The sequence below is a fragment of the Culex pipiens genome, chromosome 1, assembly GCF_016801865.2.
Source record: "Culex pipiens pallens isolate TS chromosome 1, TS_CPP_V2, whole genome shotgun sequence".
Lineage (NCBI taxonomy): Eukaryota > Metazoa > Arthropoda > Insecta > Diptera > Culicidae > Culex > Culex pipiens.
In genome coordinates this window covers 34,444,293-34,459,951 of record NC_068937.1, presented here as the reverse complement: position 1 = coordinate 34,459,951, position 15,659 = coordinate 34,444,293, and the positions used below count along the sequence as shown (strand labels likewise).

At 35.3% G+C, this 15,659-nt stretch overlaps 1 protein-coding gene across 2 annotated transcripts in view; it reads right to left on the bottom strand.

Annotated features, from left to right (window-relative positions):
* Positions 1–1,729: 1,729 nt before the first annotated feature.
* The window catches only part of LOC120418118 (transmembrane protein 41 homolog), a 34,558-nt gene continuing 20,628 nt past the window's right edge, over positions 1,730–15,659 (bottom strand). Inside the window, exons 1-4 of one of the 2 annotated variants that reach the window (XM_039580394.2) lie at positions 15,310–15,447; positions 14,725–15,013; positions 14,533–14,661; positions 1,730–3,068 (exon numbers count right to left, since the gene is read on the bottom strand). In XM_039580394.2, coding sequence (XP_039436328.1) covers positions 2,561–3,068; positions 14,533–14,661; positions 14,725–14,951 — 864 coding nt within the window. In that variant the 5' untranslated portion in view covers positions 14,952–15,013; positions 15,310–15,447 and the 3' untranslated portion in view covers positions 1,730–2,560. Of the gene's footprint in view, positions 3,069–14,532; positions 14,662–14,724; positions 15,014–15,309; positions 15,448–15,659 lie in introns of those variants that run through there. The other variant, XM_039580393.2, reaches the window with a different exon arrangement.

The following is a 15,659-nucleotide window of genomic DNA, read 5'->3' as shown; positions in this document are numbered from 1 at the left end:
TTCCCTCTGACTATGCTCAGTGTCACTTCACTTCACTGATGTTTTTTGTTTGTTTTCAACTTCTTTCCATCCCTAGCAATAGTGTTTATATGTGCTTACTTGACTATGTTTTGTGGTTTGTTGCTGTTGTTGTAAAATGTGTCCCATTTCCACCTTTTTTACCGGATCACATGTTTTTTTCACATTTCAATCAATTAGCTATTTCTTTTCACGTCGGGTATTACACGAACAGTTAGGATACACATTTTTTTTCTTCAAATGATAAAATCTATTCGTCTAAGCTTTTTTTTGTTTGTGGATTCTTCCAGATCTTACTTGAGACGAAGCGTAGGTGCGTAATACTATTTTTGTTGACTGATGTTTCTCCCTTAAAATTCATATATTGATATTATAGTGAACGAAGAAGTGCTTTTGTGAAATAGGGGAAAAACTTATGTTGTTATCGTTGTTGTACAATATATCATTCCTTTCACGAAATAGACAGAGCTGCATAGTTTCTTTTCTTCGTTCAATAGTTAAGGTTTAGTTTAGCTTATATTTGTAGCTTAGTTTGTTAAAACAAATAACTAACTGTTGCGCTGCTTAAATGATATTGCTCATGAAATGACAATATATCTGCACAAATTAAAAGCATTTTGTCGAAACCATATCTGTTGTCAAAATGTCACAATTCCTTTTCATTATTTTTAGAACGTAATTGTTGGAGAAAAAATTACGTATATTGAAAAATAATTGTTAGGATTCGTTGACATTTTTTTCTCCTTATTGTTTTATTTTTTTTTTCGCGAGCAGTAACATTACCCAACTTTTCCACACCCCCATAAAACGTCAAATCAGTACAAACTTGCAGTCGGAATTTTTCCCCGATCGCTTCCGGAAGAGATCCGGCAGCCATTTTGTATGAGTTGACGTTTGCTGACGGAATCGAAAAAATGAAAACAAATCACTTCGTGCGTCAGTCAATTGTCATTTACAAGCAGAACATAACCAAACTATTCGGCATCCTCAGCTAACGTCATATCAGTATAAATTGCTGCCGGATCTTTTTCCGGATCTCTCCCGGAAAAAGATCCGGCAGCAATTTGGTTTGGTATGACGTTTGCGGAGGATACCAAAAATAGGTAAACAAATCACTTCGTGTATCAGCCAATAGAGGAGGAAATCAATTCGCGACAAAAAATTGAGGCTAGGAATTTTGACAGGAATGATTTTCATAAAGCGTTTGCCTCCTTTTCTCTCCCACAGAAAACTGGGGACAGCGTAGCTGTCAAACTGGGCGAAACTGTTAAAGTCACTCACAAAATCTGGAGTTTTTTTTTTCTATTGAAGAGGTCCAATAAACCAAATTTCCAGTTTTTTTTTCTTTTTGGGTGTTTTTGAAACCGCATTGAGTAAGGTGAATTAAAAAAATTATCCAGAAATGAACTTGGAGTGATTTGAGTGCATTTCTGACGTCACGATTTTCTCCTCTATAGCTGCTATTTCACTGCGGGAAAAATTGTTTGCCAACTTGTCAAAACACGCTTTTGACAACATCTTGTCAAACCAAACCAAACCAAGCTTCAGTGGAGCCACGGAGAAGGAAGCCGGGGAGGTACTCTACAGTCCGGCTGAGTTCGGTGGGGGACTTTCTCCGAGTACATCGGCAGGTTCAAGACCTGCAAGACCCGCTTGGACCAAGTAACCCTCGTCAGTTAAATGATCTCCAAGTATGGAATTTAAGGAGTTGTTTTTGTTTTTTTTATTATATATTGTTTTTACAGATCCTTGGTCCCAACCAGGTCACATCACCTAAAAGGACCTAATAAAAAAAAGTTAAGAAAAAAAACAAAGCCAAACTTCATCAAACGTCAAATCAGTACAAATTGCTGCCGGATCTTTTTCCGGTTTGACGTTTGCGGGGAGAGTCGAAAAATTAAAACACATCTCTTAGTGCATCAGCCACTAATCAGGTTTTGAAACGAATATGAATACTTGAAGATTGTTTTGAATACCACTAAAATATGTTTGAAAAAGGTTTTTTTGGTTTTTTTTTTTCACTTCTTTCAAGATTTTACGAGGCAAACAAACAAACGCAAGATCATATCCTATTAATATGTAGCATTTTAAAAACATAAAAAATAATAAAAACAACCGTTGAACTGCACTAACCTGACGGCAACTCGCCAGCGCCAGCAGCAGCTTACCTCAAGTGGGATTCTTGTCTTCCATATGCTGCTCCTTCTGTTGACCAGCAATTTCTCAGCATTTTCTCACAACACTTCGACAGGTTTCAACAAATTTAACTTTAAATTAGTTCAGAAAAAAATGTCATTTCTGGTGTGTGTCTTTTTCGCTATGGCTTTCAGCAACGCAAACAACACTTTCTATTAATGTTTTAAAAGTCGAATCTTGCCTGAAACTTCGACTCCGTCCCTAGCCTACACTTCACCTAGTCCGTAACTCTAAACACTTTTAGCTTCACATATACATATCTTTGGCTAGAATTATACTATTCATATGTTTTCACACTTTTTCCGCGTGTCCCACCAAACGATTCTGACTAGCCGCGCCGTCGACCTTAGTCGATCTTGGACTTGAAGTACCGCTTGAATATGACCGGCACCAGCGACAGCACGGAAAAGGCCGCGAGCAGCGTGACCGAGCCCCAGCTGAACGCGTCGCTCGAGCTGGTCATTTTGTACAGCGTCTTGCCGGCCTGGATGGCAATGAAGGAGGGCGGGGCCACGCCCAGGAACGTCCCCAGTGCGAACGGGTACAGCGGCACGCCGATGACGGGCGCGACCAGGTTGATGAACCAGTTCGGCAGAAAGGGCGTCATCCGCAGGAACAGCATGTAGCTGAGCAGATCTTCCCGGTGCTTGTCGACCTGGGCGGCCCAGTCGCGGGCCTTCGCCGGGAAGTAGTGCTTGACGAGGCGACGGCCGACCAGCTGGGAGAGTAGATAGCAGAGGGTGGCGCCCAGCGCCGAACAGAAGCAGACCAGCGCGAGGGCGACCGGGAAGTTGTACAGGAAGCCGCTGAGGATCGACAGGAACAGCGAGCCGGGAATGGCGAAGGTTTGCAGGCTGGAAAGGGAGAAGGAAGGAGAATTTTTAGTTGGGGTATACATTCTCACAATAACAAAATATTAAATGAAATAAATAAAAATAATAACATTTAGATAATTTGTTTATTTGTATTTTTTTTTTGTATTTGTTACCTTTACCACAAATGATTTCAAAGTCTACTCTCAAGCATAATGAGTGCCAAGCCTAGGTTTCACCATTTGGATAAAAAAAAATGTTTTAAAATGTATTTTACACGCGCCCAGTTGCTTTCCAATCATTAGTATTTAAAATATTGAGGCATCGACAGAAATTTTTCTTCGCGAAAAAAAAAACTTTTCGTTGGACTATTGATTGTTATTTCATGAAAATATAAAATGTTTTGATATACGCAGGAAAATGCATTTTAACTGGTTTTCAGTTTATTAAACTTTAATTTTCATAAAAAATTTGAAGTTTTTTGAAAACATTTTTTTTGGCGACATAACTGCCGTTCTACGCATAATTGTCCCATGTTCAAAAAAGGCCAACTGAGAAAAACGCGATTGAAATTTTTCAAACGATTTTTGTGTTTCTACGCTATTGTCTCGTGGGTACCTATTCGCCCAATATGTCCCTAATCACCCCGGATAAAATTGTATCACCCTTATTTGTAATCCTCTTGCTATACAACAGGTAAACAAGGTACAATGCGTCGTAAAAGTAATGATTTCATGATAGAAAATACTTGGTGGGACAAATATGCGTAGAAGTTCAACGATGGGACAAACAGACTTGGTGTTGTTTTCAATGAGTTTCTGAACAAAGTACTAGATTTTATGTATTTTCTGAAAGTATACGTTAAACTAAACCTAAAAATGATAAAAAGTCAAAATCGTCCAAAAATGACATGGGACAATTATGCGTTGAACGGCAGATAAACTTTGAAAAATATTTGCAACGGCCTAAGTTTCAAAGTAAAAATATGTATGAAAATACTTAAAATTTCAAAAATTTGCAATATGGATATCAAACGAATCAAAATTTTGTATGCTTTTTCAATTTATTAGTGTTTTTTTTTAATTTCAAAATGTTCACAAAATACCGTATTTTTTCGAAAATACCGTAATCTGGGGCGAATCGGGACATCAGTCTGAATAGGGACAGCAGTTTTTAGAGCACTACAAGCTTTTAAATTTGGAAATGGATGTACACATTTTGTTGGTCTGAATCTGTTCTAACCGAAACCAACCAGAAAAATCAAAATATTTTGCTCCAACATGGTTAAAACTGCTGTCCCAATTCGCCCCATGTGTCCCGATTGACCCCAGTTTACGGTACTCAAAGTTTCAAAATATGCAATATAGGTATCAAGCCACTATGGGCCATCTCCATACAAACAGGCGGCCAAATTATTTTTTTGCTTTTTAAATGTTTTTTCATACAAATTTGGGTAATTGTATGGTATTGAAATGATATACGTCAATTTTTATGACTTTTCATGTTTTTCAATAGTTGATTGTTTATAATAAATAGTCTTTTCATACATTTGCAAGTGCAACAGAATTCTGTAATTCTGTAATTTCGGAATACATTCGTCCGGCTTCAGCTGAAGATTCATGCTGTCCCATGTTGCATGTACGAGTGTAGACCTACGGAAAACCTTGCCGCGAGGAGAGGTGAGTGAGAAGTACACGAACCACCTACGACATAATTCCTCGGGCGGCCCAGGTCAACTCGAAGTTACCCCAGGCACCCCCAGTGCAGGACACATTGGGGGTAGAAAGTGGATAGAATTTTCAGTGAATACAATAGTTATGACAATATAGGTTCATATAATCCTTATTTCTTGATCTTACCTTTTGACACTATCAAACCTAGCAATATTACTATTGCATCTTACCATTCCCTTTTGACAGTGTCAACTTCAAACCTTCATCCATTGTGCAATTAACACCTAATTTCCGCTATATTCTTCATGCGGAATCGTCGTCTACTTTCTTCGCCTTATTATCACTTAACCACGACGCGATATTGTTCTCACATTTTTTGAGCTTCAACGACCGATTGTTATTCACGCACTTATAAAAATACTTGTTCTGTTTCGCGGCTTTGTGAAAAATACACGTGTGTTGGCTTATACAATGACTTTTTCGGTCATCGTATGCTCGCAAGGTACATGAAAGAGAAAAAGAGAAAAAATGGGATAAGTACAATGTAAAATAAAATCGAACATTGAATAACATACTAACACAGAAAGAAAGAATAAAGAAACCTTATTTTGCAACTAGACAGAACTACTAACTTGTAACGAGAAGTTTTCGAGAAAACAACTGAAGTTGTGACATATGGGACAAGACAAACAACTTGAATAGTTAACATATATAATAAAACATATTGAACGTACCTTTAATCATATTAATAACAGTTATGCCCAAATTTCTTACCAATTTTTTCAGTAGTTACATTTCTACAATAATGTATTGCGATTCCAAGATTGAAGAATAGAGTACTTAAAGTTTGTGAAGTAAGGGACAAGTTATAGCAATAACAAAAAAAAGATAGGTAGATTTTACTAAATTTTATCTTAAAATAATAGGAAAAATCTAGCTTGTTTTGAAAATAGCCAATGCACCAATTGCAAACATACAGCATTTCACGTTCACACCATATGGAGTAAGTGTGATAAACTATATGTCCACATTCGGCGCATCACCTTTTTCAAAATACAGGAAATGATAGAAGGAAGACCCCATTTTGTATAGTGGAAGATTTCTGCAACAGCTTGGATTCGGACCAGACATTTTGTCTGAAATAAGAGAGAAAGACCAATATTAAATTGTGGTATTATCACTAAATCCTATCATCCTTTCACCCCCCAAGACATGGTCTATCCTTCGTGCCTTCGTGTCTTGGGTGATGGCTAGGCTTAGTGATTTTTCACGCTCGAAAATTGCAAATTTCACGGGGACCTCAATTTCAAAACACCAAATTTCACGCAAATTTCGCGGAACTTGAAAAATGTTAAAATAACTCTGAAAATCCTATGTTTAAATCACAGAAACTACTTTTTATTTTTCATTATGTATTATTATGTAAAAAAATCTTTACTAAATTTGAATGCGACAAAAAAATTCTTCCTGTTTAAAAAAAAAAAACTCCTGGTTTTTGGATGGGCTCTATATATATTTTGAAACAAAGTGTAGGGCACGCGTATTCTCATTTACTGAACTGCTCTTTTAATATTCGACTAATAAAGCTAAAATGTTTTCGCTAATTTGCTTCTGTTATAACATTTTACATTTTATTGAATTTAATATCAAAGCTAGATTTGTCCAGTCAAAATGAGTAAAATAAATTGAATTTTCTGCGTCATTTAGCCAATTAAACATATGTTTTAAGGGTTTTAGCTCATTTGTCAAAAACTAAATTAATAAACATTTTGCAAAAATAATATAATTTTTAACAAAATCGAATTTTTTTTCTCAATTAGAAGAGAAAACAAAAAAGGAGTATTTTTTAACTTTCAAGGGAATCATCCACCCAAATAAACAAATATCGTTAAAACGGGCCCAAAAAAAAATTGTTGTATTTTTAAAATATGATCCCAAAGATAAAAAAAAAACTCTTAATTTTATTTTCAATAAAACAAAGCTTGATTCTTTTAATTTCTTTCAAAACTATACCTTTCAAATAAAATAGCACTAAAATTTTTAATACAGCGAATGAAAATACAGTAGTTGTTCGGTAACTGGGCGTTGTTTAACTGGGGTGTATCACATTTGGCATAATGCCATTTGGCATAATGCCGTTTGGCATAACGCCGTTTGGCATAATGCCGTTTGGCATAATGGACGTTTGGCATAACGGTCATTTGGCATAATGGCCATTTGGCATAATGGTCATTTGGCATAATGATATTAAATTTTCAAAATTATTTGAATTCCAAAGACTGGGATCAATCGGCACTACAGTTTGAATGTGGACAGCAGTTTTTAGTATATTTTATAGCTTGACATTTAGAAAACGATGCACTTTTTTGAATGTTACAGAATTTATAACAACATCGCTGAAAATTTAAACTTTTTCTTTAAGCTCTTCTGGCAGCTTGCTTGCCCACTGAGAATTTTGGCTCGAGCCTCGAGTCGATTTGGTTCGAGATCGAGCCTGAATCGAGTCGAGACTTAAACATGAGAGTCGTGCACAGAAAAAAAATCATGATAATATTACATCTGGGAAGGGGTACATCTTTTATGTCAGAAAAAATGTGTAATTTTACCTCTGAAAATGTGTAATTTTACCACTTTTCTGGTGTAATGTCACTTTTTCAGTCTAAATTGAGGTAAAATTACATCATAAAAGAGGTAATATTCAACCTTCCAAAATTACAGCTTCCAAATTTACATTATTTTTTTCTGTGTGGTGACACCTGCCTCAATCTTTTCTGCAGTTGCAGCAAGTGCTGCCAGAAGAGCTTAAAGAAAAAGTTGAAGTTTTCAGCGGTGGTGTTATAAATTCTGTAACATTCTTAATATTTGACGAATCTTTTCGCACTCTTCGGTTCTTTGGTTGTTCCTGGGTTGTGCCCTGGAACACGAACTATGAGCTCGTGAGGTTGATGAAAAATTCAAAAATCATTAAGGGACTCAAAACTCAAGCCAAAACGCACCGATTATACAGGTTTAAATCCCATTTAAATTTCAAAGTCAAAGCGCTAGGTCAAGCTCATATTTGGGATTCGGGCTTAGTGCATCCAGGGGATCATGCCCTGAAATGTACGCAAAATGCACTCATTTTTGTTACATCATACCAACATATACTCATTCATATTACAGGGTGAATATTAATTGAATATTTTATCAGCAAGTGGCGCTACTTCCATTCGAATATACACAAAAGTGAGATTTCTATTTGAAATTTAAAGCATTCCACTTTGTCATATACGTAGAAACATATTAATTCACCGTCTTCAGCTTTGGATCTAACCCAAAAAAAGCTGCGGGTCATTTTTTCTAAACTCTCAACTGCTGACTCAAGGTTTATATTTCCTTTAAAGAAAGGGACACTTTCTAGACTTGTGACAACTGCTGATAAAAGTTGAATTTTCCTTCTAAAGTTGAATTTTCTTCATTAAAATGGGGATAATGCGCTTCAGCGGTGGTCACAACTCAAGCGAGTTTTCCCTTCCTTTAAAAATATTCACCTATATCAGCAGTCAAAGAGTTTTCCCTTCTTTAAAGAAGGGAAAATTCAACTTGTATCAGCAGTCAAGAGAGTTTTCCCTTCATTAAAGAAGGGAAAATTCAGCTCATGTTAGTAGTTATCTCAAGTCAAAAAAAGTTTTCCATTATTTAAAGAAGGGAAAATTCAACTTGTGTCAGCAGTTATCACAAGTCAGTGAGTTTTTTTCCTTCTTTAAATTATGGAAAATTCTCTTTACTTGTGATAATTACTAACACGAGTTGAATTATCCCTATATGTTTGATTGTTCTCTCCCTTTCTGTAGGGAAAATTTTCTTGACTTATGATAACTGCTGACACAAGTTGAATTTATCTTTCTTTAAAGAAGTGAAAACTTTCTTTGATTTGAGATAACTACTAACATGAGTTGAATTTTTCCTTCTTTAAAGAAGGGAAAACTCTCTTGACTGCTGATATGGGTGAATATTTTTTAATAAGAAGGGAAAACTCGCTTGAGTTGTGGCCACAGCTGAAGCGCATTTTCCTCTGTTTTATGAAGAAAATTCAGTTTTAAAAGGAAAATTCAACTTTTTTTTTAGCACACAGAAAATAATTGATGGTAATATTCATCAGGAAATGGTGACAGATTTTGTGTAAAAAAAAAGATTAATTTTGCATAAGAAATTGGTGAATAAACTTCAGTTTCTGATGAATATTCATCAGGTTCACATTTTTACAATTATTTTAGGTAATATTACTCAAAAAAGAGGTAATATTCAACCAAACAAATTTTCAACCAACCAAATTTTCAACCTTCCAAAATTCAACTTATTTTCTGTGCAGTTATGGCAAGCCTAGAAAGTGTCGTTTTCTTTAAAGGAAATATTAACCACAGAATAATCCAGAGTGACCAGTCCGAAGAAAAGTCATTTCAATTCTTGGCTCCACAAATGTCGAACATATTTGGCTCAATCTAGGGCTCAATGGCTTAAAATATCCCTGGGAACAATATTCAGCATGTGGAGCAACGTTTTGAATAAACGTTCCAAGTTCTGGGCACCTATAGCCAGCAGTTTTTAAATCAAGAAAAAAAAAATCTTAAGGTATGAAAAAATCAGCTTTCGCCGGCACAACCTAATGTGGTCTTCTTAAAGCAATACTTTATTTTGAATTTTGAATTTTGACTTTATTTTGAAATTTTAACATCATTATGCCAAATGACCATTATGCCAAATGGTCATTATGCCAAATGACCGTTATGCCAAACGTCCATTATGCCAAACGGCATTATGCCAAACGGCGTTATGCCAAACGGCATTATGCCAAATGGCTTTATGCCAAATGGGATACACCCGTTTAACTGGGTTGCTTTTTAACTGGGCGCTCGATAACTGGGCCGTAGCCCAGTTAAAAAGCAGACAAACGTCAAAAAACCAAAACAAACCAAAATGACCGAGGGGTTAATGGATGCAAAAAACATATTCAATAAATAAAAAAACTTGTTTCAAACTTTTGTTTAATTTCAAGTTACAATTAAAGAAAAATGAAAAGTATGCATTGTAAATAAATTTGAGTAACTTTTATTTTTATATTTCATCTGGAAAATACTATGCATCGGTGGTCCCCTCGATATTTTTTGTTCAGCCCAGTTACCGAACAACTACTGTATTACAAAATTTTGTTAGTTTCTAAAAAACTCAAAAATCTCAACATTTCTTCAAATGGTTCATATCAACTTGACACACATATATAATCAAGCTTTTTAATTGAAAACTAATAAAATTTCTTTTCTTTTTGGATGAAATATTTATTAAGTTGTTAGGCTGGTACAAATTTTATTAAAAGTTTTTGTCTCCCCCCCCCCTCCCCTCCCTTCGAAGTTGGCCCGAAAAATCAGGGGACAAAAAAAAATATTTTTTCGAAAAACTTAAAAATTTCAATGGTTCAACTGAAATAAATTTAAAATTCATTGCCCTGCGTTTTTCATTCCATTTTTAAAATGTTTGGGATCGTTTTAAGAATGTTTGGGTTGATTTAAAAATCTTTCGAATTTTTGAAAATTTTTGATGTTTGTTATCGCAAAATGTTTTTTTTTTGCTAAAATTTTTGTTTTCGTCAAATCTTACATTTTTTGAAAACTAATGATTGCAAAACTACTGAACTAGTGTAAAATGCATTTTAAAACACTTTTTCCATGCAAATGTTGAAACTATGGCTTGTTATTTCAATATTTATATTTTTTATTTTTTTTGCCCATATTTGCATTCAATGATTCGAGAAAATTGATAAATTTCACGAATTTCACGCCGTCTACGAAACCGTCAAAAATCATTAACCCTATTTTTTTTTTTTTTTCATAAAATTATTTTTATTAGGTCCTTTTCGGTACTGGGACCTGGTTAGGACCGAGTCGGCTTTTGTAATTACATTTGACTTAATAATTACAGAGGATCTTGTGTGTAAATGTTAGTGGGAGGGGAATCATTAACCCTATATTAGTAATAAAACCAGGGTATTCACTCGCTTAATTCTACAGCAGTTCATAACATTATTTTTATTCTTTTTTAAGTTTGATAAGTTATTTTATGAAAAATCGTTACATTTTCACCTAAACATAAAATTTTACGGGATTTCGCGGAAAAAGCCAAATTTCGCGGATTTCACGCTGTCCGCGAAATCGTGAAATTTCACTAACCCTAGTGATGGCGAATTCTACCTTCTTCAATGATCTTCGGATCACCTCCAACTAGAATTCACAACAGGACCTCCCTCGGCTCCAGTTTACAACATGACAGCGACGAGAACACAGCCGAATGGGAGTTGACAGTATCAAATGCATGCTATACCCTTTGCTTTGCTGGATACTTACTAATAGCAAAGGGCGAGAGTCCTGCGACTCTCAGCAATCATGAATACTGCCCATTTGCCACATTGTATTGCAAGTTTATATTATTAAATTATGGATAAGCTAATACATCCCCACTTTAAGGACACAACCCCTCCCTCCTCTTTCTTTCACCCCCCCCTCCCCTCCTCCCCTCCAACAAAATTTTGTTAAGCGTAATAAATTCATTTTAAGTCAAATATTTATTATTAACTGCTGTGTGTTTCTTTTTGTGAGTCCATGCCATATAACTTGAGACCAGCCCCCCCCCCCCACCCTTACGGGCATAAATTGCGAAAACTTTAATTGTTAAATCAAATAACAGAAAAATTAATTTTATTCAAAATATTAATTATGAAGTAAAAAGGATAAAATACAAAACATATTCTTAATTTCTTACTAATCCTAATGTTCTTGTTCATGAAAATTCATTTGATTATAGAGTTTCTGACGGCTTCAGGATATGTTAAAGGTACTTTTTATGATGTTTTGTACTAACCAACATAGAACTTAAATGTGGATCAGTTTCATGGATTGATCGCAGAAATTCATCATGCTAAGTCAATATTTTGCTGAATACTTTTTTCGGTATCAAACTGAGATTCTCCAGTTTCGCTTGAGAAACTTTGGTACGAATACTCAATTTTAAATGTAGGCAACAGAAAATTCCAATAAAGTCATTTCGAACTTCTTGAAACCAGGTATTGATTTTTGAAACGACGATGCCCACGAAGTAGGTAGCAAAGCAAGTGAAATAAACGGGCGCATATGTAGATTGCAGCAAATTTTGATAAAACGTAAATGTTCAAAATGGCATATCTCCGAAAACGCAAAAAATCGCAGGCTGGAAATTTCAGCAATGTTGGATTATGATCCAATCTTTCAAGTGATCTTAGTTTCATGTTTAGCATCGGTTAGCAAAAAAAGTACTCGATTAACAAACACAAAAAAAAAGTTTTGTCAAAAAAATGCTTCAGTTATTCGATGAAAACTTCAGTTTTTGGTTTGGAAACAAAATTTTGTCTGTTAATAGTTTCAAAGCTTATCTCATAACCTTTCCAACGATGTTAATTGTCTTAATAAAATATTTAAAATGGCTGAGCTATGTTAAAATTAAACAATCAGCATTTTTTACGAAAAACGCTAGTTTTTTACTCCATTTTTTGACTTTCAGCTTGCGTATCTCCGTAATGAACAAACTTAGAGCTTTGAAAATTTGGATTTTTCTTAGTTAAATTGTTTACTTTCGAGAAAAAATTACCAACAAATATTTGGAGAAGGTCACTTTTTTGAAACTTGGCCACCCAATGTACCATAGTGCAAGCGAAGCGAAATTTCGTATGCTTTTTAACTTTATTAGTGCCTTTTTTTAAATTCCTAAATTTAAACAAAATACCGTATTTTTTCGAAAATACTCAAAATTTCAAAATAAGCAGTATAAAACGAAGCAAAATTTTGTATGCTTTTTCAATCTATTAGATTTTGTTTTTAAATACTTAAATTTTCACAAATAACCATATTTGTTCGTAATTACTCAAATTCTCAACATTTGCAACATGGGTATCAAACGAAGCGAAATTTTGTATGCTTTTTCACTTTATTAGTGTTTTTTTTAAATTCACAATATACCGTATTTTTTCGAAAATACTCAAAATTTCAAAATATGCAATACGGGTATTAATCAAAGCGAAATTTTGTATGCTCCATACATACATTTAAATTGTGAATGCTTCATATGACATGTTGCGTCGTTTGATACGAATATTGCAAATTAAAAAAAAATGAGTATTTTCGAAAAAAACGGTATTTTGTGAAAATTTAAGTTTCTGCGCAAAAAAACTTCAATAAAGTGAAAAAGCAAACCAAATTTCGCTTCGTCTGATACCCATATTGCATACTTTTAATATTTTAGTATATTCGAAAAATGCGGTATTTTGAGAAAATTTGTAAATTCTACAAATAAAACATAAATAAAGTGAAAAAAAAAAACATTCAAAATTTCGCATCGTTCGATACACATATTGCATATTTGTAAAATTTGAGTATTTTAGAAAAACTACGTTTTTTTTTTTAATTTTAGTATTTTCAAATAAAACTCTAATAAAGTGAAAAGCATGCACAATTTTGCTTCGTTTGATATCCATATTGCAAATTATAAAAATTTGAGTACTTTTGAAAAAATACGGTATTTTGTGAACAATTTTGAGTACATATTTTTCTTTTAAACTCACTAGATAATAATAAATATAACGATAGAGTATCATTATCGTCCCGACGATATGTTGCCAGGGGGTAAAAAGGGGTTTCCATTTAAATATATATATTGATTTATCAAGTTGTCAATGGTTTATTGTTTTCATTTTTATGAATTTTTTAAACATTTTTGAACAGTTAATTAACATATTTTCCATAATTTCAAAAAGTGAAAATCACTTATTCAACATGAAAAACGTTTCATTTATTTCTTAGAAATTTTTTCTTAAAAGAGTTTTCATGGGAGTTCCAACTTTTGGCCAAAACTCAAAACAATCCCAAAAAAACCAAACATTATCCCGATTTTCTGCGGATTTTGAAGAAATCCCGACTTTTTCAATTTCCTAGAATTTAGTGGCCACTAGGGTGACAATTAAAAAAAAAATCGACATTAGGGATACCCCCTGACTCAATTCCTTAGGCAAAAATAAGTCGGTATCTGTTCGAGCCAAATCGGTTTAGGTTTTGGAGTCGCTATAGAGCTTTGTAGATCGTTTCAGTATTTTTCTGCCAGGAGGCGCAGGTCTCGTCCAAAATTGTCCAAGTGTGAGATCCTCGTAGGAAATTCAATTCCCAAAAACTTTTGTCAAAGGGCGCAAAACGATCCGAATTTATACTGATTTTTGGTGATTTTTTTAAAGTATTTTCTTATTTACTTCCTATATTATATAGAAAGTATAAAAGAAAATACTTTTTTCTAAAAAAATCAAGATCGAGTGCCTGGTTTTCAGTGGAGGCTCGCAGTCGTAAAAAATAAATCATTTTTCTATGCGTACGGTGCATGCAGCGGTGCCGCGCGGTTAATTTCCTGTGTTTTTGTTGTGTTTTTCGTTTTTTTTTCTCGTCGGGTGGTTAATGAGCAGTGAGACCACGTGGTCGTTAAGTAATTGTTAGGGGAATATTCATCTTTTGTTAAGTTTGTTTGTAATCTTAATTTTTTACGTATTTAAACAGTCCTACCCATAACAGTGTTGATCGGAAGGCACGGCGACGTAATGTATTTAAGTATGAAAGGGTGCATAATATGTCCAAATAGCTTTATAAAAAAGACCTTTCTATATAATCGTTGATCGGAAGGCACGCTGACGTTGGGTCGTCGAGTTAATAGTGGTGCAAAATTACAACAAAATCTTTTAAAAATATTTGTACCATCCCAATGTAGAATCAAGTATAAAGCAAAGGACTTACAAAATGTACACCAGGATGACTCCAAACATCACCTCCAGATAGTACAGATCTTTGTACCGGTCCAGCACCCTGCCCAGCTGCTTGGCATCCTCGATATCGAACGGAACCTTGATGTACTGCTTTTCCGACCTACAAAGAAAAATACACACATCAATTCAGCAGCTGCACGTGACCGGTTGCGCGACAACTCACTCCTCCAGCCTCGGGAACATGGCGTACACGTAGATCATCGCAAACAGGCTGGTGAAGAAGATCGCGGCCAGGATGATGAGCGACTGCCGGGCGGACCGTTCCTCTTCCTCTTTGTCGGCGGCTTGGGCAACCTTTCCGTTGGCGGGTTTGCTGTGGTTGTTGGTACCATTGTTGAGATTATTGTTGGCCGTGTACCGCAGCTGACCGTTGGACGTCGGGGTGGACATTGTTGATGGAGCCTGCTTGCCGTTGCCGAGCAAATGCGCCTTGAGGTCACGCTCGCTGGACGCTGTGAAGAAAGAGAGAGGAGGGAGGCAATCAATCAGCAGTCTATTAATCTTCCTGGCACGCAAACAAGAGGGGTTTCCGTCAACAAAGAGGGTATATAAAGTGTGAGCGAGCAGTGCACAACGGAGAAACGCAGATAAGGCTTGACGTAGAAACGGAATACAATTAGCACGAGGAAGTCAGCGCAGAATCAGCTGATGGTGTGATCTTTAGTCTGAATCAGTCAACATTTTAAAGATCGTAAAATTAAATTACGTAGAAAAACCTGTCTTGATAGAGTTCCAAAACATTCTTTACCTCAATTTGGATTCAGTCTATTCTGCGACTTTACATCGAAACCACGATAAACTTATAATTCAGCTAACAACTTTGCTAGCACACTTTATTGTGCTGTGGTTGTTGGTTCAGGTGGCATTGGAGCGAAATACCACGTACCAACTACCTCAAACCGAACACATTTGCAACACTCGCGCGCGCTGTTGAGGTAGAACTTACGTGGTCGTTTGAGCGGCGGGGTTCACGTATGACGATCAATAATAATGCGATATTGTTGCCGGAGTGCTAGGTGGTCGCAAATGGAATTGGGAAGAAATGGGAATAAAACAATTCAATCAAAATTTCGAAATTTTGATTTTCTGTTCCACCAA